We start from the raw sequence: 25,455 nt of genomic DNA on the forward strand, positions 1-25,455 counted from the left end.
CTTCACTATACAGTTAGCTATTGCTTTAGACTATGGACTTGGAAAGGTAGAAGCCATGTTTATGATTTGGGGCCATTGTCGAGAGACAGATGCTTACTACTGGTGATCACGATGATCTAGTCCTTAAGACAATGTCTCTAAACTGCATAATAGGGCTTCCTGGGTGGCTCAGTGGTAAAGAATCTGCCTGGAATGCAGGAGATGTGGGTTCGATTCCTGGGTTGAGAAGATCCCCTGGAGAAGGAAATTGCAACCCACTCCATTATTCTTGCCTGGAAAATCCCAGGGACAGAGGATCCTGAGGGGTTACAGTCCATGGGGGTCACAAAGAGTTGGACATGACTGAGTGACAAAATAACAACAAAACTGCAAATAGTATCAGGAGACCAACAGATCATTTTCTATTGAATAGTTACCATATGTTCAGCAGTAGGACACATAGAAAGATGAACAAAGTCAGCCTATAATCTTGGAAGATGCTATCACCATCCATTGAGAAAGTCAGGACTGACTCACAGAGCTTGCTCAAAGAGCAGCACACAGTATGTGCAGTTAATCTCTAAACGATGCTATAACCCACAGTGCTTGAGCTCAGAGCAGGGGGAGTTCAGCAGGCTCGCTGAGATCAGTGAGGCAACCTGCGGCAGGTCCAGGCAGCACTCGGCAGGCCCTGTAACCATGGTGAAATCTGGGTAGGTGGAGAGGAGGAGAGAGCAGTCCAGAAGAAAAGTGAAATTTTATCAAAGGCATTGAGTAAGGATGGACATTATTTAGAGTGAGGAAATATGAGATACAAATATGGAATCATCATCAAACATTTCTTTTTTTAATCTGTGAGGGATCAAAAATTTGCATTCACAAATTTTAAGGCCAGCAGCTAAAGGCCAACTGAGGTTGCCATGTCAGACTCTACTGTGAAGAGTATTTGTTAGATATCTACTTTCATGGGTTTGCACATTTTACACACAGTCTCAAAAGCCTTGAGCTACCTTTTCTAAGTTGATGGATTTGGGCAATGCAGATAAAACAAAAGTGCCTTAGCTGCACCTTTTTCATTTTCTTGGCCTGCAATTGAAACAGTTTTCCTGATGTTAGACAGTATATAGAGGGAACTCAGAAATATTTTAGTTGTCACTTATTCAAGTGCTTTTTAATTTTTTAAGTAAATGAAACAAAATATTAAGCCCACTGCTTTGGACACTGGCTAAACTAACATCTGTTCTAGGAACCATCGTTACAGCAAAGGAATGCTAGCTATATATTGCTTGTGGCACAGACTCTTCTTCTGGGGAGCTAAAAATTAAATTACTGACCTTTGAATTTCCTTGGTGCCCTAATGAAAAGGTGAGAAGCTGGTTGATTTGAAAAAGGAAGGGTGCTCATGTACCCTGGTGGGACTTTGTCATTCTGTGGGGAGCAGAGGAAAGAGTCTGTTTGCTCTTTGGGGGTGCAGACAATGTAAATCACAACATCCTGGTCAGAAGATATATGTAAAGACCCTATGGCAATTTGCGATTTGGTGCATTGTGACTGTAAACTCCCAGCTAGGACAATGTAGCCTGGGCCTGGCTGCTGTCTCCTCCAGTTCTGGGATAGCCTAGTCCACTGGTTTTTTGCCAATTTTGGACTATTTAAAGAGTTGGCATTATTTTAGTGTTGGCAGACAGAAAATGCTCAAAGGTTTTCTCTGTGATTTGGTCATATTTCCTCAACTATGAATCTGTCGTCCCTCTCTTCCTGCACTACTCCCTCCACCCCTCTTTTCTCTCTCTCTCCACAAACACACACTTTTTGGATCCTCTTTAAATTGTGCACTTCTTCCTACAATTGTGCCTCTCCCAACTGCATTTGCTAATTCAGAATGCTCAACCTAAAAGACTCAATCTTTTGGAATAGCCCCAATGACCCAAGAGCACGCGTAAATGCACACACTGGACATTCACTAAAGCTTGTGTACTTAAGGAATATACTTTCTCTCAGGTTCCTATTCAGAGACTGGGGATTCTTATTTTATATTCAAAGAAGCTTGGTTGTTTGATATCTGAGCACCCGGAAGCTTTGTCAAATCAGAAAAGGGGGCAGGGAGGGGATCTAAAATAGAAGACTAGGAAGTGAGAGGCTAGAAAAAGCAGAACCATAAACTTCAAAAAAAAAAGTGATCAGAAGACCTCCCGAGGGGCAAACAGCCACAGAAATCAAGGGTTTCATAGTAACATGGAAAATTTTAGTTCCCGACAAGAATGGCGAAGAGTAAGGGATTTCCCTGACAGTCCAGTGGTTAAGACTTTGCCTTCCAATGCAGGGGGTATGGGTCCAATCCCTGGTTGGGGAGCTAAGATTCTGCACACCTCTTGGCCAATCGCAGCCAAAAAACCAAAACATAAAACAGAAGCAATATTGTAGCAAATTCAATAAAGACTTTAAAAATGGTCCACACTAAAAAAAAAAAGAACTTGAGAAAGAGTGGCGGAGAATAAAATGTAAGCACTATACAACACTTTATAACATTCACTTTGTGTACAAAGGCTTCCATGGGAAGAAAGACCTCGAAGGGAGTGAGGGATGAGCTTAACTGGCGTATGTTTTCTTCGTTCCCTCAGTAAATGATCTCAGTCCAGCACAGCCTGAACCTGTGACAGAGGGGAGTTTGTGTGTCCCCCACCCAGAACTGGGGGCTTCCCTGGTGGCTCAGATGGTAAAGAATCTGCCTGCAATGCAGGAGAACTGGGTTAGACCCCTGGGTCAGGACAATCCCCTGGAGAAGGGAATGGCTACCTACTCCAGTATTCCTGCCTGGAGAATTCCATGGGCAGAGGAGCCTGGCGAGCTATAGTCCATGGGATTGCAGAGTCAGACATGACTGAGCGACTAACACTTTTCCCTCAGAACTGACCGATGAGAACACAGTTCTTTGAATACATATTTATTCTTTTACTTCCCTTCCCCACAACTCTGGGAGAAGGCAATGGCACCCCACTCCAGTACTCTTGCCTGGGAAATCCCATGGATGGAGGAGCCTGGCGGGCTACAGTCCATGGGGTCGCGAGGAGTCAGACATGACCGAGCGACTTCACTTTCCCTTTCCACTTTCATGCATTGGCGAAGGAAATGGCAACCCACTCCAGTGTTCTTGCCTGGAGAATCCTAGGGACGGGGGAGCCTGGTGGGCTGCCATCTATGGGGTCGCACAGAGTCGGACAGGACTGAAGTGACTTAGCAGCAGCAGCCACAACTCTGTTTTCTGTCTTGTTTTCTATTCTCTTACTTTATTGCTTTTGTTCTATTTTTGGAGGGGCTTACTCCATTGTTCCTCTGTAATGGTTTGAGTTCAAAGCTTGGCTAATCAACTTATGCCTTTCTTCTTTTCTCACATAGATATTTAAGGATACACATTTCCATCTAAGAGTCACTTTAGCTGTATTCCACAAGTTTTGGTATGAGGAATCTTTATAATCGACTACTTTATTTTCTAATTTCCATTATGATTTTAATTTGACTTATAAAAGATTTAAATGACTTATTTGAAACTGCAAGCACATGAGATTTTCCTATACACAGTAAGCCCTGCAGCAGCACTATCAAGACGTCATGATTTGGCTGTAAGGTGGTTGGCGATCAGCTCCTTCCCTCTCCCTGGCCCCCACTCTCCAGAGGAGAAAGGATAGAGTTCTCATTTCCACTGTTGGTAGGGGTGAGTGGGGGAGAAGAAGTGAAAAATAAGTTTTGTTCAGCATATGTTTCATCATCTTTACTTTGGATATAGCACAGACTGCTGGGAAACATTTTAATGAATTTAAGATGCATCCATTGTAGGATGACTCATTATTTTATGAGCCATTAGGGAAAAACACTATGAGATTATGATACATTAATCTCTGAAATTTTCCAATTTCAGAGATATCTTTCTTAAAATTTATGGAATAATGGTATTTTTAATTAATCTTTTAACTGTATAGCCCTCATTTTATGCCCCCTCCAAATTTTGGACCCTACTTGGAACATTTTGCTGTAGCATTATTGTGTGTCCACTAGATCATGTTTAATTGCATGATTTATATCATTTTTCTGGTATTTATTCTTTTTGCAAAGAAATAGAGGAAAACAATAGAATTGGAAAAACTAGAGATCTCTTCAAGAAAATTAGAGATACCAAGGGAATATTTCATGCAAAGATGGGCACAATAAAGGACAGAAATGGTAGGGACCTAACAGAAGCAGAAGATATTAAGAAGAGGTGGCAAGAATACACAGAAGAACTGTACAAAATATATCCTCATGATCGAGATAAGCACAATGGTGTGATCACTCACCTAGAGCCAGACATCCTGGAATGCAAAGTCGAGTGGGCCTTAGGAAGCATCACTATGAAAAAGCTAGTGGAGGTGATGGAATTCCAGTTGAGCTATTTCAAATCCTAAAACATGATGCTGTGAAAATGCTTCACTCAATATGCCAGCAAATTTGGAAAACTCAGCAGTGGCCAGAGGACTGGAAAAGGTCAGTGTTCATTCCAATCCCAAAGAAGGGCAATGCCAAAGAATGTTCAAACTACTGCACAGTGGCACTCATCTCCCACGCTAGCAAAGTAATGCTCAAAATTCTCCAAGCCAGGCTTCAACAGTACGTGAACCATGAACTTCCAGATGCTCAAGCTGGATTTAGAAAAGGCAGAGGAACCAGAGATCAAATTGTCAACATCCGTTGGATCATAGGTAAAGCAAGAGAATTCCAGAAAAACATCTACGTTAAAGCCTTTGACTTTGTAGATCATAACAAACTATGGAAAATTCTTCAAGAGATGGGAATACCAGACTACCTTACCTGCCTCCTGAGAAATCTGTACACAGGTCAAGAAGCATCAGTTAGAACCGGACATGGAACAACAGACTGATTCCAAGTTGGGAAAGGAGTACGTCAAGGCTGTATATTGTCACCCTGCTTATTTAACTTATATGCAGAGTACATCATGAGAAACACTAGGTGAGATGAAGCACAAGCTGGAATCAAGATTGCCGAGAGAAATATCAATAACCTCAGATATGCAGATGATACCATCCTTATGGCAGAAAGTGAAGAGGAACTGAAGAGCCTCTTGATGAAAGTGAAAGAGGAGAGTGAAAAAGCTGGCCTAAAATTTAACATTCAAAAAATGAAGATCATGGCATCGGGTCCCATCCCTTCATGGTAAATAGATGGGGAAACAATGGAAGCAGTGTCAGACTTTATTTTCTTGGGCTCCAAAATCACTGCAGATGGTGATTGCAGCCATGAAATTAAAAGATGCTTGCTCCTCGGAAGAAAAGCTATGACCAACCTAGACAGCATAATAAAAAGCAGAGCCATTACTTTACTGACAAAGGTCCATCTAGTAAAAGCTATGGTTTTTCCAGTAGTCACGTATGGATGTGAGAGCTGGGCCATAGAGAAAGCTGAGCACCCAAGAGTTGATGCTTCTCAACTGTGGTGTTAGAGAAGATGACTAGAAGGAGATCTAATCAGTCAATCCTAAAGGAAATCAGTCCTGAATATTCACTGGAAGGATTGATGCTGAAGCTGAAACTCCAACACTTTGGCTACGTGATGTGAAAAACTGACTCATTGGAAAAGACCCTGATGCTGGGAAAGCTTGAAGGCAGGAGGAGAAGGGGAGAACAGAGGATGAGATGGTTGGATGGGATCATCAACATGATGGACATGAGTTTGAGCAAGCTCTGGGAGTTGGTAATGGACAGGGAGGCCTGGCATGCTGCAGACCATGGGGTCACAAAGAGTTGGATATGACTGAGCGACTGAACTGAACTGAACTGATTCCTTTGGCTGTTTGATCTATTAATTACTAAGAGAATTGTTTTAAAATGTCCTCTTGTGATGGTGGATTTATCAATTTCTCTTTGTAATCTTGTCAGCTTTTGCCTCATATATGTTGAGGATATATCATGAAGTACAGGCTAGAATTATACTTCCTAGGTTAACAGTTCCTTTTAACATTATGTAATGGTCCTCTTTTTATCAATAAAGATTTTTAGCTAAAAAGTTTAACTTTAATATAGCTATGTTAACTTTATTTTGGTATTCCCTTGACATAATTTTTCTCATACTTTTATTTTTAACCTTTGTGCCCTTTTATTTTGTTGAATGCATGCTTTATTATAAATAAAATATAGCAGAATATATTTTAAACACAATATATCAGTCTGTGTTTTTTAACTGCTGGCTTTGGTCCTTTATATATTTATCTTGGTTATGGATTAGTATTTGGACTTTTTATTTCTAAAAATAAATATCACCATCTTGTTATGTGCTTATCTGAATTTCCTCAAGTATAGATTCAAAAAAATCCTTTTTTTTTCTCATTTACTCTCAAAACAAGGAAATTTCAAACTTAGAGCAAACATTCTTTAAAATGCCTTGAGATAAAAATACTGAAAGTCAATTCCTCAAACATCCAAGAAAAACAAATCAGCACAATCCTTCAAAACATATTTGAAAAGATTCTTATATATACAAGGGTTATCAAAATAGAGATGCCGCCAAACTATTTTTATTTCAGTTCATAAACAACGTCTGACATCTGAGTTTGGCATTCTGATATTACTGTGGTCTTTCAGCCTTTCTAATGACAGTACAAGAAACAATAGCTGATCTTGTTAAAATAAAAAAAGACCTTGAATTATATATGTCTCTACTAAGGCTAATTAATAAATAGATGAGACTGATTTCTGACTAGTGTATTAATCATTTGTAAATGAGATGATGCGTTTGAAGTTATTTGAAAACAAATTTTTCTTGTGAGGAGCTTTAAGCTCACTTTGGTTTGAAATATAATCTCACTTGTATCAGGTGGAGGTTGGCTAGTTTGAACCACATTAAGAGAAACTATCTCCAGTGTCACCAACAAAAGGCTCTTATTTATTTTCAAAATATAAAAGCCAAACTCATTTGTTGCACCATATAGGACTGATAATATTTGCCTTACTCTTTCACTAGATCACTTTTAGTTCTAGAATTTCAGACTTTCAGCACTGGAAGAAGTCTGAAAGTTTTTCTAGTCCCAATTGCCTATCTGATGCATGAATGGCCTTTACATAATTCTGCCAATTTATCAAGTTGCCTGGACTTGAATATAACCACAATGGGGAGTTGACTCCCACCTGTACGGAGCACCCAATCAGAAAGACTTTTTACAAAACTGAACCACAACTATCCGTCAACCTATTCTACTCCACTTTTTATAACCTCATAGACTGTAGCCTGCCAGGCTCCTCTGTCCATGGGATTTTCCAGGCAAGAATACTGCATGGGTTACCATTCCCTTCTCCAAGGGATCCTCTTGACTCAAGAATCGAACCCGGGTCTCCCGCAATGTAGGCAGATTCTTTATCATCTGAACCACCAGGGAAGCCCCATTCTACTCCTTAGATATACACAATAAAAGCAGATATACCTCAGGAGAGCCCAGCCCTTGAAATATTGAAAATGTCTATCAAGTCTTTCTTCATATCTTTGGTCTCAATTCTATAGATTATTCTATATGACTTATCATACTTGGTAATCTTTTTTCACATATTCAGTTTTTTGAGATTCTCCTTTGCAGTGTCCTTACTATTTAATATGATACTTGAAAGGTGTTCCTTCAGCAAGTTGAAAGGTTCTATTGCTTCCTTAGGCTCAGATACCATTCTTCTGTCGAATGGTATCTGTCAGAGACTGTCGCCATGCTGATTCTTAGAGAACCTATAACATCAGCCTAAGGAAGCTAACACTGGGTATCTATTGTGTATTAGGACCACTGCCAGTTGTTTAAGGACTGGGATTTTAGTCACACTGATCTGATCCCAAAGTTCATGATGGTTCCCACTTTTCTTCCCCAACTAAGTCTTTCCTTTGTACTTTGCTAAGCCACATCTTTCACAGGACATATCACCTATAATTACAGCAATAAGAAAGCAAAAGCCATCCTTTTTCAGGTGCTGATTATGAGACGCTAATGAATCACTAGTAGCCCTAGGGCTGTGGATTGGTCATTCTTGGAACAAAGTTTCTTTCGCCTCAGATAATGGAACAATAAACTGGAGCCTGTTCCTTTCCAAATGACCAAATTATAAATCAGGGACATCCAGATAAATAATATTTTGCTAATAGACTTGGAATAAACAAATGCTGAATTAATCTTCCAAAAAGATTGCCTTGTTCTTCCTTTGAATGGCTTCCCATTACCCAGACTCCATCTTCTGTCATTCAAACCCTCTGCAAAGTCAGTCTCCTATTTCCCCTCCAGCCCTGACACCCCTTATTCTTCCAGGATAGGAAGTCTTCACCCTCTGTGAAGACATGGGGGCTAAATGGATAAGGAGAAGGGTGGACATGGGAGTGAACTATACAGGCAGTGGAATGATGTCAGGGTGAAGAACCTATAGGAAAAATTGGTATGGGGCTTGGTCCTGCCCTTCTCCACTGATTGATTGGAAGGGACTTGTCTTCTTCATGAGTCTTTTCCTATAATTGAGAAATACAATTGGGGAGAAATAAAAATTGGGGAGGGTCTTGTTCGGAAAAAGACACTCTGAGTTGAGTACATCGTGAGCTGTCTATATGTTACTCTTGAATTTCTAGAATTTGTCCAGCTCCCTTTTGCAGGAAGACATGAATGCCTTCTTAAGTAACTGAGAAGTTAGGGTTAGGGTTAGAACTTGGTAACCCACTAGGACCATTAAGTGGACTCTCCCCAAAGTGTGCAGTGCTTGTGTCAATTTACTTATCCACAGGCCTGGGTGGAGACTCATGAGTCTTTGGAATAGACAAAGAATTTCTGGATACCCTGTGGTATTTGCCTTTTGCACCCCCAAATATAATATTTACCTTTTACACCACCAAATATAGTATTTACCTGTTGGAGTATGTATTCTGCCTTGATAACTAGTTTGTATGCTTCTGGAGGGCAAAGACAGGCTACGCGCTTCTCTGAGAGCCTAACACTTGGACCACAGTACTATTTCATATGTGCCGGTCCCAGTCTTTGGCTTTGTTCACCATCAGCAACTGCTTCTCTAAACTACTTTCCTTAATGAAGAGGCCCACATACTTATAGCTGCTGGTCTGAATTAGCTACTTCAAAGATAGCTACCTATTTTGATTAATGGACTGTTTTGTTTACCTTGGAAAAGAAATAGGAGAAAAAAGACTTCTCTGATTTCTACTTTTTCTGAAGAGTGAGCATTAGTTTTTTATTATGTTGGAAGGCCAGATTGCCACTCAGCACGAGGTTCTGGATTCATTCCCTACCAGGCTGGTGAAATTCAAGAAATTTTGGCAAGGGCAGTCATGCCAACTGTCTGTTTACCTAGATAGTTATACAACTACAAAGCTGGGCTGGATTTTTATTTTCCTAAGTTATTTCAAAGCAATTAGTCACAGAATTGAACCGACTTACAAAATGAACCCAGGAAGTTGCTTAGAATAGAACTCTGCAGACAAGGTTGGAAGATGGCCCCTGACCTTCATCTGAAGCCTCTCTTTGCTGCAGGCACTGGAGCATTCTTCTATGGGTTCCAGCACACTGTCTTCTGAGCTAGCCCTAACCAAGGCTGCCTGTGCAACCTCAGCCTACACTGGCAGCATCCAGATTATATTTAAGTTACCATCGCCTTGGTTTCTGGTGAAAGTGAAAGTTGCTCAGTTGTGTCTGACCCTTTGTGACCCCATGGACTATACAGTCCATGGAATTCTCCAGGCCAGAATACTGGAGTGGGTAGCCTATCCCTTCTCCAGGGGATCCTCCCAACTCAGGGATCGAACCCAGGTCTCCCGCATAGGAGTTAGATTCTTTACCAGCGGAGCCACAAGGGCCCTTGGTTTCTGGTATTCCAAGGCAAACTCAGGCCATGCCAGTTTTCCTACGACACTGCTTTCCTCTAGATTCTTTTTTTTGAAGATGAAAAATGTTTATTTCCTAAATGAGGAGATATTGGAATTCAATATCAAAACAGCATTCTGTATTATACTTAAAGTAAATACTAGAGAAAAACTCCAACTAAGGAAGGCTTCTCCAACCGGTCCCAGTTGTTTCATCTCTATCTTCTCTCCTAACATCCCATCCCAACTAACCACAGCCACATGGGCCTCAAACATATTTTCACCCAGGTCATACCCTGAGCAAATTTATCATCTTCTTTCCTGTGAATCAATCCTTCTTTGACTCCCCAGACACTCCACTTCATGGCATCACTGGGCATTGTTCATTTCTCAATCAAAGCACTTATGTCAAATTGCAAATCTTTGCAGTACTTGTCTGTTTCCCATGCATTATCTCTGTGTTCCTTGGACTTAGCAAATGTAGTTACTTAGATTCTGTATCAGTCACGATGGTTTTGTCTGCTTTGTGCTGTAGATCCTCATATGCCAGAGCCTGCCCTGAATCTTGATCTTGATAGCACACACACAAAATTTTTTCTCACTCTTTTTCTGGGAAAAATGCCATTAGTTTGGGAACAGAACAGTTTCAATTCATGAAAATCTGAAGAATAAAATCATTTAAAAACCCTTGGGCAACAAATTTGTACTATGTTCATCCATATAGAAGTCAAATGTACTCCAAACCCCAGTGAGTAGTGGCTATCTCAGGGCACGCTGGACGATCCAGGCTGTCAGAAGATTCTGAGCTTGCAGCTCTCATCTGTATGAAATGGTACCTCCTCTGATAAAACGCTTCCAGACATGCTGGGTGTGATAGCGTATTTTAAATTTTAATACTAGACATTTTCTATGTAGTAATGACGCATCAAATTTAGTTAATACTTGTTTTGACTCATTCTTCTACACAGTCTATATAGTTCCCTTATGTAACACCATGATCCATTTACTGAGAAAACTTTTCTTTTCAAAAATAGTGAACATTAACAGATACACACCACTATGTATAAAATAGATAAACAACAAGATTTACTGTATAGCACAGGGTACTGTATTCCGTATCTTGCAGCAACCATTTATAATGGAAAAGAATTTGAATATATATATATATATATATATATATATATATATATATGAAACTGAATCACTTTGCTGCACAATATTATAAATCAACTATACAAAAAATATTGAGGAAACTGCAGCTTAACCCAGTTTGACTTATCACCAGATCTAATTTACTGGTGCTGCTCTCCCTCATTATTATGCAGGCAACATCTTCAGTCTTTCCCAGGCTGTTCCTAAAGGAACAGGCTTATCATGGACTCAGAGGGAAGCATACTTCTTAATCAGGGAAAATAGCCTGTTTATAAATAATGAACAGCAAATCTTTTAATGAGATAGTCCATTAGACTTTTACTCGGTAAGGAAAGAGAATGTCAACAAACTAACACAGAGCTGTCACTTTTTAAACTTTACAATAAGACAGACACTGAGACAGGCTCAGATTAACTTGCCCAAGATCATCATAGGAAATGAAATTAGGAACCTGAAATTAGGATTTTTGACTCAATATTATTATTAATTCTTCCTTTCTGCTGTAATCATAGAGCATTCGTTCTGGTTTTGATGCCTTAGGGTTAAGTCTGTTGCATTTTTATTTTAATTCAAAGATTTTCTGTCAATAGGGACTTGACATGGGTCCTCTCAGATTTACTCAGCCTTGTCACTGTGGGGCTTCCCTGGTGGCTCAGTGGGTAAAGGACTAGCCTGCAATGCAGGAGACACAGGAGATGTAGGTTTGATTCCTGGAGCAGGAAGATCCCCTGGAGGAGGAGGGCATGGCAACCTATCCCAGTATTCTTGCCTGGAAAATTCCATGGACAGAGGAGCCTGGTGGGCTGTAGTCCATGGGGTTGCAAAGAGTCAGACATGACTGAGTGACTGAGCATGCTCACATGCACACCACTGTAGCCAGGCTATTGTTCGGATAAATTAGGAGCAAAGACAGGCTGTCCGCTGAGTTAGTGTTGATTTTAGACTTTTATGTCTAACTTTAGGTCTCCCCTTCAAAGACTGTGATTCTCCAACCTGGAAACCAACACTAATTAAATCCTAGTAGTTAATAGGGAAAAGCATCAGCTGGGCCTTACTGTTGATCACCAGGTGATCAGGGGTGTGGCATGCACATCCTTGGAAAGTAGTTGGCAACCTGAGGGATGGACCTCAATTAGAAGGCACCAGATATTGATACAAATAAGAAGAAAAAAAAAAGTTATGTTTTCTGGGAGGGACCATGAACAAACTATGCTCATGGTTGTATCTAGTTCTGCTCAGATTGGTTTCACTTCAGCAGAAGGCCACTTCCCACTTCTCACCTGTTATTATCATTTTTCAAACCACCACTTGGGTTTTGTCTCCTTCATGAAGCCCTCATGACTCTTTGTGGAGTCACATCTTCTCTACTCTGAAATCCTACAGCATTTATACACCTGGCTCCCATGACCTTGTTCTTTATTACATACTCTTTTATGAATTTGTTGGACTCACTTCTCAAAATGGATTTTACGTTCCTTAAGGACAGCGACTTGTAAAACATAAATGGAGCACCGGAGACACAAGAAGAATGTGAGAAATACTTGTTGGACGATTCTCTGATTTTTGTACACTTCAGGTGGAAAATTACACAATTTTAAGGTTATTTACATAAAAGAAGACAATCTTTCATAAAAAATTCTGGTAAGGTCCTAAATTTGCTTGAGTTGTTATCAAAATGACAAATTGCTTTTTGCTATTTCCCTTAGAGCAGTACATTTTGGTGATTTTTCTCAACCTATTTCTAGAGTTGGAGAAAAAAAGGAGGTCAGTGAAGACTCTTAGAGATGGGATGTATTCAAATATGCTGGGAAGAGAGAGCTTTGGATGTTTGACCATTTTCTATAGTCATGGAGCTCAACAAAGTTTACCATTTGTATAGGAATCTTTTAGTTCTTGGATGGAAAAATGTCTTTCCTGTAAAACTTCATGGAATTTCTGCTCTTGGCAGAGGCAACAGTTATTCATTGCAGATCTTGAAAACTTGTGACACAGTTGTCCAAATGGGCACCAAATAAAGCGAGAAAAGAACAGGTTCAACTACATATTTTAAAATTATTTTTGGTTCCAGGGGATGGACTGGGCAGGCTGCAACTGGCACTGACAAGACTAACCCTTTACTCAGACCCAGGGGATCATTTTTGATCTAAAAACCTTGTCCTCCAAACCAGCTGCCCAAGAAACAAAGGCAAGTCCAAGACCTTACTTCATATTATGGAGGACCACCCACTCCACTTGCATCTCTATTTGTCCAGTGATGGCTTTAGTCTTTTTAATTTGAGCTTCTACAGGACCTGTTGGGGACTGGGGTTGAATATTTCACTATAAATCTTCTTCTCTGGATGATTTTGGCCAACTTGTCTGTCCCCTTACAATCATTTGGGTTTGATCAAGCTACAAACATACTCTCATAGGGCTACATGTTGTGTTGAAAGAGTTATTTTGTTACATTGGGACTCTGAAGTGAGGAGCAACTCCTTGGGAAGAATCTCCAATTAGGTCCATCATTTTGACTAAGCTTCCACTATAATAACAACTAACATTTATCGAGCACTTACTACAGGCCAGGACTGCTTGCCAAGCACTTTACATATCATTTCATTTAATACTCACAATACTGCTAAGAGATGTAAATTATTATTATTCTAATTTTACAGATTAGGAAGTTGAGGTACCTAGGGGCTAAATAACTCAGTCAAGGCCACAGGACTGGTGCATAAAAAAAACATCTGATTCCTCCTCTGCCTCATATCCTCTCTGGCTTTAGCCTTCTTCCTGTCAACCGAGGGCTACTCCTTGGCCGAAGCCCTCTGGACCATTCTTTTTTTTAACAATTATTTACTTAAGCATAGTTAAACTACAATGTTGTGTTAGTTTCTGGTGTATAGCACAGTGATTCAGTTATATTTATATATGAATATATATACTCTTTTTCATATTCTTTCCATTATGGTTTATTACAGGATATGGAATTTAGTTCCCTGTGCTATACAGTAGGACCTTGTTATATATCTATTAAATATATAGTATTTATTAAACATATGGTATTTTGTATCTGCTAATCCCAAACTCCTAATTTATCTCTTGCCCACTCCTTTCCCCCTTTGGGAACCATAAATTTGTTTTCTATGTCTGTGAGTCTATTTTGTAAGAAGTTTATTTGTATCATATTTTAGATTCCACATATAAGTGATAGCATATGGTATTTTGTTTTTCTCCACTTACTTCACTTAGTATGACAATCTTCACCTAGTACAACAAGAGGTGCATCCTTGTTGCTGCCAATGGCATTATTTCACTCTTTTTCATGGCTGATTAATATTCCATTGTATATATGTATTACATCTTATTTATTTATTCATCTGTCAATGGACATTTAGGCTGCTTCCATGTCCTGGCTATTGCAAAACAGTATTGCTATTAACATTGTAATGCATATTTCCTTTGAATTAGATATATGCCCAGGAGTGGGATTGATGGATCCTATGGCAACTCTATTTTTAGTTTTTTTATGGAACCTCCATACTGTTCTCCACAGTGGCTGCACCTTGGGGCCATTCTTGATTCCTCTCTTCTCAAGCCTTATGTCTAATGATTTGGGAAATATGCTAGCTTTGCCTTCAGAACATATCTGACTATGATCTCTTCTCTCATCACCATTGTTCCCACCTGAGTCAAGCTGCCATCACCACTTGTGCCTGAAATATTGCCACAACCCTCCTGAACAGTCAAGGTCCTTCTATCCTTTGTCTTCCTATTGGCCATTCCAGCAGCCAGAGTGAACTTTCAAATGCAAGCCAGGCTGCGTTGCACCTCTGCAAAAGCCGAAGTTCTTTCCAGACCCTCCACTCTCCATCCCATAACCTCACTGCCTACTGCTTGCCTCACTCCTCTTGTGACTAATCACCAGCCCTCTTTCTTCCTTGAACATACCAGCTGACCCTGGTGATGGGCTCTGAGGAGTGGGGCTCACCGTTTGGAAAGTTCTCCCTCACAGCTAACTTCAAAGTCTCTATTCAAATGCCACTTCTTTTGTACTCACTCACTCAAGCAGTACCAAATTCCCTTCTTGGTTCTATTTTTTACTTTATTTTATTTTTCGTGGTATGGGTTGTGCGATCTTAGTTCCTCCACCAGGGATTGAACCCAGGCCCATAGCAGTGAAAGCATGGAGTCCTAACCTCTGGATCATCATGCAATTCCCTTGGCTTTTTTTTTTTTTAACAGCTTATATCACTTCTTAACATAGTGTGTGATTCATTTGTTATGTCTATTGTTCACTGCCTGCTTTCTCTCCCCACATACCCATGAGATAAGAGATTTTTGTCCTTTGTGTCCTTTGATGTATCTTGAGCACCCAGGGCAGTGCCGATCTGGCACATTGTGCATGATCAGTGAATATTTGTTGAATAAATGAGTGAATGGACCTGGATCTAAAATCTTAGGGTCCTTATAACTTTGTCATAGACATGCAGCCTTCTCAAGTGAAAGGCGAATAATGCAGATGCTATGAGGTGATGCTGATCAAGGGTCAAACAGAAAACTTGATGACTTGCACTCAGATGAAGGAGATGGGAAATGCAATGTAGGCTGGAGTGAGTCAGGATGATATTAGAGTTGTCTGGGAGTTCTTTTCCTTTTGGGTTATGTCAGTGAGGACACCCTCTCTTCTTGGCTTAGCGGCCCAGGGCTTGAGTTTGTCATCCTGCCCCTGCCTCCCCACAGGCTTGTCCCGAGATACTTCCCCTTCCCACCTCCCTGCCCTCGCAGACTCAGGACACGGCTGTTTCTCTGGTCCAGTCAGACATAATGAGAAATACAGGCCCAAACTGTTGGGTCATTCCAAAGCAGGGAGGAATCTGGAATGGCGTTGTTAGATTTGGGGTATTTTAATCATTTCCTGCAGGTTGGCAGTTTCCAACAGGGTCAGTTTCTGAAAGAATCAGGCAGGGCATGCTTGGAGACATGTCACTGCTCCCGCATCCAGCTTTCAGATTTAGTCTCCAGATTTAAGGTTCCACTGAGGCGTGCCTGAGACACAGACATTGCTCAGGGGTGATACGTCTCTATGATGACGCTAGGCTCTTACTGTGGTCAAGTGAAACTTTTCCATTGTCTGTACCCACTGCATTGGTTTACCCAGCTTTCAGGAAAGCTGACTGGCTCCTAACATATGATGCAACATATGTGTGTGGGGGGAAAGGAGGAGGAGGGACACCTGGTGAAGCTGGGTGCACTGTCCCTTGTGAGGCCTGGCTTCCTGCTCCTCCAGGAAACAATTCATGTTTATCTTGTCCCCAGGGCCTGTCTGCTCTCCCTCCCTCATCCACCTGGATAGTGTTTAGGACACAAACCCCAATCACTGAGGGGTTCTAATGATATGCCCTCCAAAGGCCAGCTGGGAAGTGACTAAGGTACCTGTCTAAGCTGGCCAGCAGGTCAAAAAATGCTAGTCTCTAGAGTGATCTTCCCAGGTGGCGCTAGTGGTAAAGAATTCTCCAAATTTGCCTGCCAAAGCAGGAGACCTAAGAGGCACAGGTTCAGTCCCTGGCTTGGGAAGATCCCCTGGAGGAGGGCATGGCAACCCACTCCAGTATTCTTTCCTGGAGAATCCCCAAGGATAGAGAAACCTGGTGGGCCACAGTCCAAAGGGTCGCAAAGAGTCAGGCACAACTGAAGCGACTTAGCATGCAGAGCAATCTCATGGGAAAAGTGCGTTTGGTAGAACAGAAACTGAATATTCAATAAAGATCCTTTCGGAAATGTTCATATTAGGAGCTGAGGTCTGTATATGAGCTAACAAAGCCCTGACTGCCCTCTGATGGGCTGAGCTCCAAGACACTGACAGTGGGAGCAACCTCATAAACCCAGGGGTTCCCAGCCATAGTTGCACAAGAGAACTCCCAAGGGGGCCCTGAACCCACCAAAGCTGGGGCCCGCTGCACAGACTTTGTCCCAATTGGCCAGGGAATCATATCTTTTAAAAGCTTTCCAGGTGATCTCATGCATAGCCAGAGATGAATACTCCTTCCATGAAGGACCCAGAGATGGGGCATCGGAGGAGCTGGCAGAGGATATAGTCTGCCCTCTGCCCCTATGGGCCAAGGTCCCTTCCTCTTCTCTCCCATTTCATGAATTTTCCATTTTCTCCTGGATTATTTTCACAATCATATTAACAAGTGGCAACTTCTCCAATTCTAAATAAAAGCCTGTCTTTTTACTCCACCTCTTCCTTCAGCTACTGCACTACCCACCTACCCCCTGCTTCCTTTTAGAGGAAAAACTCCCTAAGATGGGTTTTCTGTATATACTACGCCATTTATTTCTGTGCATTTTCTCCTAAACCCAGTCCATCCAGGCATCCCCACTCCGCACTGCACAGGCCCTGGCCCCATCGTACCATCTGGTCATGCCAGTGTGGCCAGGTCTCACTTTTAGTAACAGAAGCGGGGAACCCGGGAGGCACAGGCATTCCTGATACACTCTCGACATGTGTTCAGCCCCTGAGGTGGCCAAAGGCTGGCCTTGCAGTGCCAGAGTCAAAGCTCAGTTAACAGAACGCAGAACTGGAAAAAACTCGCCAGGGAGATGAGGATGACAATGAAGTTCTCGGTCAAGGGAAAGGCAGGGACTTACGCAGTGTGTGGTGGTGATGATGACAGAACTGGAGATGAAGGAGAGGCCGTCGTTCATGCTGACCTGAAGTGCGGCTTTCCTGCAATGACACGGGGACCAGGGATACTCAGCACGGCGTGCCGACACACAGGGCCCCTGGGGGCTCCGTTCTAAACCACCCTCTGAGCTGGCTCCTTTGTAAAACTCGGAGGATGCTCTCCAAGGGCTGACCCATCTCTAACACCCTAGAGAGATGTCAGGATACACCCGGCTGGTGCAGCAAGGCAGTGTATCCAGCCTTTCTTACATCATGGCAAATAGCATTGAATGGACAGAGGCTGCTCCCGTTTAATTTACTTGCCACATTGTAGTAGGTAGGAAGAGGTAGTCTTAACAAATGGTCCAAATCAGCAGGGGATGAACTGGTTAAGCTAGAAACTCTACAGTTGTTGTCTGGACTCTCAGTGATGAGATTCTGATGGTGATGGTTTTGTTACCACCCAGGCAACACAGAAAGGTACAGCAGTACATGAGCTAACCTGCCTTCTATTTCCTCCCATCTAGAAGATGCTCGTTGAGACATAAGCTTGCCTTAAGCAGCATGGACACAGGGCTAGTTTGTGGAATCAGTGGCATCATGGGCTGATGTCAAGCAACTAGATTTGGAGGCTTTGTAATTTGAACAAATGATTGAAAGCAGAATTCAGATGAACAAGTTTAGCATTTTTGCTTAAAGCCACCATTCTGTCTTCATTCTGTTAGAGATGTGTTTACAGAGAGGTTAGTTTGTGTTCCCTCACCAACACTGCTTGTCTGTTTCCCTGCATATTCCTTTTCTTGCTCAGGATGCTAATTCTCCTCCTTCTCTTGACTATTTTGATCTCATCTCACTAGCACTTATCATAACTGCATCACTGTGAGATTTTCTCCATAAATTAGTTCAGAGAGGCTTGGGCAGTGTGGATGAATACGTGATGCTCTGGAGAGACACGGAGGAACATTGAACATGGCCTCAGAGGGTCTGACTGTGGGGTCCTGAATCAGCTGTGGATCACTTATCCTTGCTGAGCTTCTTTTCCAAATTTCCTTATCTCTAAGAAAGGAGATAATCATCTAGAAGGGCAATTATGACGACAGGATGAGGTTATGAGTATAACAGTGCTTTGGGTAGCCTGAGAACTTTCTAGAAATGTAGTTGTAATGCAGCCAGACAGACCTTGCTTTGAACTCATACTCTTCCACTCACTATGTGACCTCGACAAGCTACTTAAATTCTCTCTGCTATAGACTGCACATCTGTAAAATTGTGATGGTTCATTGGGCTTCCCTGATGGCTCAGAGGGTAAGGAATCTACTTGCAATGCAGGAGACCTGGGTTTGACCCCTGTTTTGGGAAGATCCCATGGAGAAGGGAATGGCAACCCACTCCAGTACTCTTGCCTGGAGAATCCCATGGACAGAGGAGCCTGGCAGGCTATAGTGGATCTTAGTAGAATAAATGTCCCCTCTGTAAAACACTGATGCTAGTGCCTGGTTCTCTACACTCATAGCACCATCATCATTATCTGGAGGAGTCTAGAGAAAGGTTCCATGACAGTGAAGAGAGACTCTTCTCCTTTTGTCCCCCCCCGCCCCCCGCAACCTCCTCTCACCTCCCTGGCTGTGGGGTTTAGTTGCTGGTGGAAACTTACATGCCAACTTCCTTTAAGATAGGTGCTGGACACAGCAAATAAGTATCTTCCACAGTGAAGGGCTTCTCATCTGTAAAAAGGAAGTCACTGGATTAAGAGGAGTGAGGCAAGTTGATAATTTCATATTTGGTGCCTCCTGCAGACCATCAACCAAGTCCTAGGAGACACTAGAAAAGCCATGATGTTTTGAAATATAAACTTGTCTTGAGTTGTAAAATCCATTAGAGTGAATGCAAGCTCTTCTGCCTGAATACTTTCTAACCTGTATATCCAGTTGAGCCTCAGTGAGCACATAGAGAGTGAGCTCTTACCACAGACCAGGCGTAACTGAGGGGAAATGGGAAGGTATCAGACTGATCCTTGGGAGCTTCAAGTCTAGGCCTAGTTTGAGACAGGAGTCATATTCATGGGAAAAGTTTGTTGATTCAACATTGTTTATTGAAACAATAGCCAAGAAAGGGAATCCACCTAAGTGTTTATCTACAGATGAATGGATAAAGAAATTAGGGCATATGTGTATAGAATGGAGTGTTATTCAGCCATAAAAGTGGAAACCTTGCCACTTGTGACAACATGGATAGACTTTGAGGGCATTACACTAAGTAAAATGTCAGACAATAAGAGACAAATACTGTATACTCTCACTCATATGTGGAATATAAAAAGAAAAAAAAAAAAAACCCCACCACAACTCACAGACTCAGAGAATAGATTGGTTGTTACCAGGGGCAGGGGTAGGTGGGGTGGGTGAAATGAGTATGGTGGTCAAAAGGTACAAATTTCCAGGTATAAGATAAATAAGTAATGAGGATGCAATGTACGGCATGATTTGAAAGTTTACAAGATTTGTAAATCTGAAAAGTTCTTATCCTAAGGAAAAAATTATAACTATGTGTGGTGATGGATGTTAACTAGATTTATTGTGGTGATCATTTCAGAATATATAAAAATATTGAACCATTATGTTGTACAGCTGAGACTAATAAATATCAATTATATCTCAATTAAAAAAAAATTTGCTGACAGATACAAGAAGTAGCTAAGCCAAAATATCATTTGGCTTCAGAAGACAGAGAGCAGCTCCCTCTAGGTGGGTGACATGATGAGGTCACAGGGAACATAACAGCAGCTGAGTTTCGGGGGAGAGATGGGAAGATGCATTTCTGGTGGGAAAAATGGCAAACAGCAAAGGCAGAGCAAACAAAAGGGATGCTCCGGGTAGGACATAAGGAGGACTTGAAAAGATCAGTATAGGAAAATGTTTGGTCCAAGTTCTTTGAGTTAGACTGAGGGATTTGGACCTAAGCCTATTTGGCTATGAAAAGAACTTTGGAGGTTTTTGGAGAAAAACTTGAAGTGATGATTTTGGAAGTTTTAGCAAATGTAGTTATGAAAGATGGATTCAAGTGGGGGGTGGAATCTGGAGCTGAGGGATTTCTTTTTCTTATCCTAATGGATGTCCAGGGAAAAACTTAAGCAGCTTTAATCTGGAACTCCTTAAAAACTTCATCGTTTCTCAGATTCTGGGGCCAGAAGCAGGGCTGAGAAGTTACTATACTCAGCATATGGTAGTCGTTCTTTCATGACTCAACATTTATTGGGTGCATTCTTTGTTCAAAAGATTGTAGTAGGAACTGTAGGTGATATGAAGATGAATAAATATGCCCCTTTAATCAAGTTGTGAATACAAATGCCTAGAAGACAGAAAGGAATCCATGTGTAATGGAAGGATGCTATGCTGCTGTTGCATTTGATAGGAAATTGATGTCTCTAATGACATTTAAATGCAATTGACACTAAACACTTGCCTGAGTGGAGATTAGGAAGCTTTGTGCCCTCCATAATAGGACTTAAGGACCAGACCCACATGAGATAGGAGCTGGAGGACACATCTGAGTTCTAAGCACTGTGTCTCCATGGAAGGAGGAAAAAGAGATGGCCAATTACAGTTTCCCCTGATGTCTAGGGAGACCATCAAGTGGTGAAAAGGTAGGGAGATTATTCCAAGTCATTCGTTCCACAAATATTTATTCAAGACCTACTATGAACTAGAAACACAGGCTTTTAGAAGAGAAACCTGGTCTCTGCTTTCATGGATTTTATAGAAGTTGCAGGGGAGATAGTTATTAAACACATTCAATTTTTTGAAGCAGTAAAAATATTACATTTATTTAATCTTAGTCTTCAGTACAAGATTTTTTAATTGAAGGAGAGTGGATTTACAATACTATATTATTTTCCAGTGTATAATATGGTGATTCAATATTTTTATAGATTATACTTCATTTAAAGTTATTACAAAATAATGGCTAAATTTTCTTGTGCTGTAAAACATATCCTTGTTGCTTATTTAAACACATTTATTTATTAAAAATATATTCTCTTGAATGTCTACCATGTGCCAAGCATTACTCTAGGTCTGGAATGGAACACAGTAGACAAAGCCTCTCACTTCTTTTTTAATGGCCAGTGTTTTAGTTATCTATTGGAATTAGGGATGTGGGTAAGATTTATGCCCTGGGGACATCAGATATTGAACTTGCTAATAATAAGTGGCATTTATTTCCTGTTATTCCTTGGGTCTGTAGCCTAAGGAGAAGGGATAATTAGCTGAACAAAACGCAGGCACTCTTATGCCTTCCAGACAGAGGTCACCTACTAAATCAAAACTTCAGTTAGAGTTCTAATGAGTAACCCTGCTTGAGGGAGGGCTTCACACAGGAAATAAAATGAACACTGGATTTCGCTAGTGAACAGGAGTTCTGGAGGAGGAGAAGTCATGAGGAAAGTACAACAAAGCACAAAAAATGCTGTTATTACACATACTTAATTAAACTGTGTTCAGTACAAAGAAGGAGAATCAGGGGGGCAGACTTTTGTCTGGAAGGTCAGGAAACATTTCCTTGAGGAAAGGCTCTGTGAGCTGAGACCTGAGGCCAGGTGGAGAGGAAATGGGGTGGGAAAGAGGTGGACCTGCACAGATTCTGGGGCAAGAAGGAGTCCAGGCCTTCAGGAGCTAGGAGAAAGCTGACAAGGCTGTTGGATTTCAGTGAGACAGCGGATAAAATATGAGGCTAGAAAAGGCAGCGGGGCCAGATGATCAAGCCCTTGTAGATCATGGTGGGTTCAGGGGACTTTTCTTAAGTGTAACAGGAAGATACTGGAGTTTCCCCTCATTTAGAATGAATGCTGGCAGATTGGGCTTCCAGGGTGGCTCAGTGGTAAAGAATCTGCCTGCCAATGCAGGAGACGCAGGAGATGCAAGTTCAATCCCTGGGTCGGGAAGATACCCTGAAGCAGGAAAAAGATTTCCACTCCAATATTCTTGCCTGGAAAATGCCATGGACAGAGAAGCCTGGTGGGCTATAGTCCATGGGGTCACAAATAGTCAGACGGGACTGAGCACACAGCCCGCAGGCACTGGCAGATTATGGAATATTGTCAGAATAGTGAGTGTGTTGAGAACAATTAAAAGCTATGAGGACAGAGGCAGATCACACAGGGCTTGAAATGGGCATTATCTTCAAGATGCTTTTCTGTCCACGATGGTGACGATGACAGTGAGACCTGGGGCGTGCTGTGTGCTCTAAGTGCATCACACACATCACATAACCCAGGGAAGGCTATTATTCCCTTCACTTTATTTTTTAAATTATTTTTGGCTGCAGGAGATTCTGGTTGCTGTGCGCAGGCTTTCTCTATTCGCCACGAGTGGGTTATACTCCCTAGTTGCAGTGCTCCAGCTTCTTACCGTGGTGTCTCCTGTTGCAGAGTCCGGGCTCTAGAGCCCGCAGGCTTCACTAGCTTTGGCCCATGGGCTTAGCTGCCCATGCCAGGTGGGATCTTAGTTCCTGGACCAAGGATTGAACCTGTGTCCCCTGCACCGGCAGGAGGATTCTTAACCACGGGGACACCCAGGAAGTCCCTATTCCCTTCCTGTAAAGGTGAGGAACAGACAAAGATGGAGACACTTGCCAAGTGTTACACAAGAGGGCTTGTAACATCAGCCCGTGGGCAGTCTGGCCTCCACCTCTGGATAAAAGCCAGGCTTGATATCCCCTCACTATGACCTTGGGAACCAAGGCAAGGCAGGACTCACTGGGCTCATTTTCCAGATGCAAAATGGAGGCTCAGAGAGGCTGTAGTAAACCATGATCTCACAGCAAGTCAGAGGCAAAGCCAGGACTAGAACTGGATTCCCGGGTCCACACCAAGGGCCTCTCCGTTCCAGGAAAAGCTCGTATTAGAGGAAAAACAAAGCCTGCGAGAGTCGTGGCCAGTGACAACCTATACTTACTTGCTCTGGCTGCTGCACATGCTCTAGTAATACTTGGGAGTGCGGGTTCCTGCCCACGGAGCCACCAGCCCGCCGCAGCGCGGCCACAGGAGGCCTTGTGACTCCCGGCTGCATTCTGCGGGGGGAGCGGAAGGGGGCGCAGTACATCCACACGCCCGGGCCCAGGCCCAGGCCCCCGCCCAGGCTCCCACCCCCGCGCTCTCCCAGCAGCTCCTCTCCTCCCTCCCAGCCGGAAAGGCGGGAGAGTTGGAGGTTGTCTCCGTTAGCCTTGGTTGGTTAGCCTTGTTCCAGCGGACTCGTTTCTCACTTTCCCCCTCCTTTCATTTTCTTTTCCTGCAGGGGAGACCAGCTATTTCAGGAGCAGAGCAGAGGAGACCCTCGCCGCTGAGAAGCCCGAGGAGACGTGGCTGAAGGCCGTGGCACCGCCTCCCACCAGTTCATCGGAGTCCCAGGCTGTGGGCCTGCTCTGGGGAGCTGGCATTTTCGGCTCGGAGAGAGATTGTTTGGTTTGGAGCCTGGTTTCACTTTACCACAAAAATGAGTGATTTTTTTCCTTTTTTTCTTTCTCTCTAAACAAAGGAGGGCCATTTGGTTTCCATAACTCTGATGATCATCTGACTCCTTCCTGGAACGTCCACTTGGGAAGCAGGGCCCAAAGCCTTCCTCCTCAGGCTGAGCCACGTTTGGCTCAGGGGCCATGCCAACCTCAGGGCCAACTCTGCCAGAACCAGTGGTGTGGTGTTGTTTACGGGGCAACATCCACTTTGGAGGACGGTGGAGGGCCCTGGTCCTGTGTCCACTGGCGGCCATTCACTGCTTGTTAGTACCAGGTGGGCGGGGGAGATGGAGCCAGGAGCTGGGAGGAAATTAGTGACGGGAGGGGGTTGAAACCAGGCCTTAAGGGAATTTTTAGATGATTTATAAATATAAATGTCCTTGCTTTTTACCTAAGATAGTTCCAAATTCAGTGCATACCCATGACATAGGTGAATTCAAAGCATCTGTCTTACAACAGTCTGATAATCAAACTGAAATTTGACTTAAATCAGGATCTGGGGATCAATGAGTGTCCTTACACCAAACCATCAGACACCCAGGCTTGGGATCTGAGCAGCTCTGGAGATGAGTACAGGGGTCACAGTGCCCGGCAGACTCCAGAGTCAAACAGATGCAGGTTCAAATCCCAGGTCCTGTGACTAGTGTGTGACTGAGGACAAGTTCCTTATCTGTGAACAGTAATGATGACATCATTGCACTAGGTTGTGTGGGGAGTACAAGAGTGCATGGAAGTACATTACTTAGCACTCAAGAAACATTTAGTAAATGTTCAGTTCAGTTCAGTTGCTCAGTTGTGTCCGACTCTTTGCGACCCCATGAACCGCGGCACGCCAGGCCTCCCTGTCCATCACCAACTCCTGGAGCCCACCAAAACCCATGTCCATTGAGTCGGTGATGCCATCCAACCATCTCACCCTCTGTTGTCCCCTTCTCCTCCTGCCCTCAATCTTTCCCAGCATCAGGGTTTTTTCAAATGAGTCAGCTCTTCGCGTCAGGTGGCCAAAGTATTGGAGTTTCAGTTTCAACATCAGTCCTTCCAGTGAACACCCAGGACTAATCTCCTTTAGGATGGACTGGTTGGATCTCCTTGTGGTCCAAGGGACTCCCAAGAGTCTTCTTCAACACCACAGTTCAAAAGCATCAATTCTTCAGCCCTCAGCTTTCTTTATAGTCCAACTCTCACATGACTACTGTCATGACAGTACATGACTACTGGAAAAACCATAGCCTTGACTAGACCTTTGTTGGCAAGGTAATGTCTCTGCTCTTTAATATGCTATCCAGGTTGGTCAT

At 42.6% G+C, this 25,455-nt stretch overlaps 1 protein-coding gene across 1 annotated transcript in view; it reads right to left on the reverse strand.

Moving 5' to 3' along the window:
• ANTXR1 (ANTXR cell adhesion molecule 1) overlaps window positions 1-25,455 on the reverse strand; it is a 252,957-nt gene that overhangs the window by 118,726 nt on the left and 108,776 nt on the right. The window contains exons 11-12 of the mRNA XM_043917596.1: window positions 19,308-19,377; window positions 17,638-17,716 (exon numbers count right to left, since the gene is read on the reverse strand). Coding sequence (XP_043773531.1) covers window positions 17,638-17,716; window positions 19,308-19,377 — 149 coding nt within the window. The remainder of the gene's footprint in view (window positions 1-17,637; window positions 17,717-19,307; window positions 19,378-25,455) is intronic.

This window comes from Cervus elaphus, chromosome 11 (genome assembly GCF_910594005.1).
Source record: "Cervus elaphus chromosome 11, mCerEla1.1, whole genome shotgun sequence".
Classification (NCBI taxonomy): Eukaryota; Metazoa; Chordata; class Mammalia; order Artiodactyla; family Cervidae; genus Cervus; species Cervus elaphus.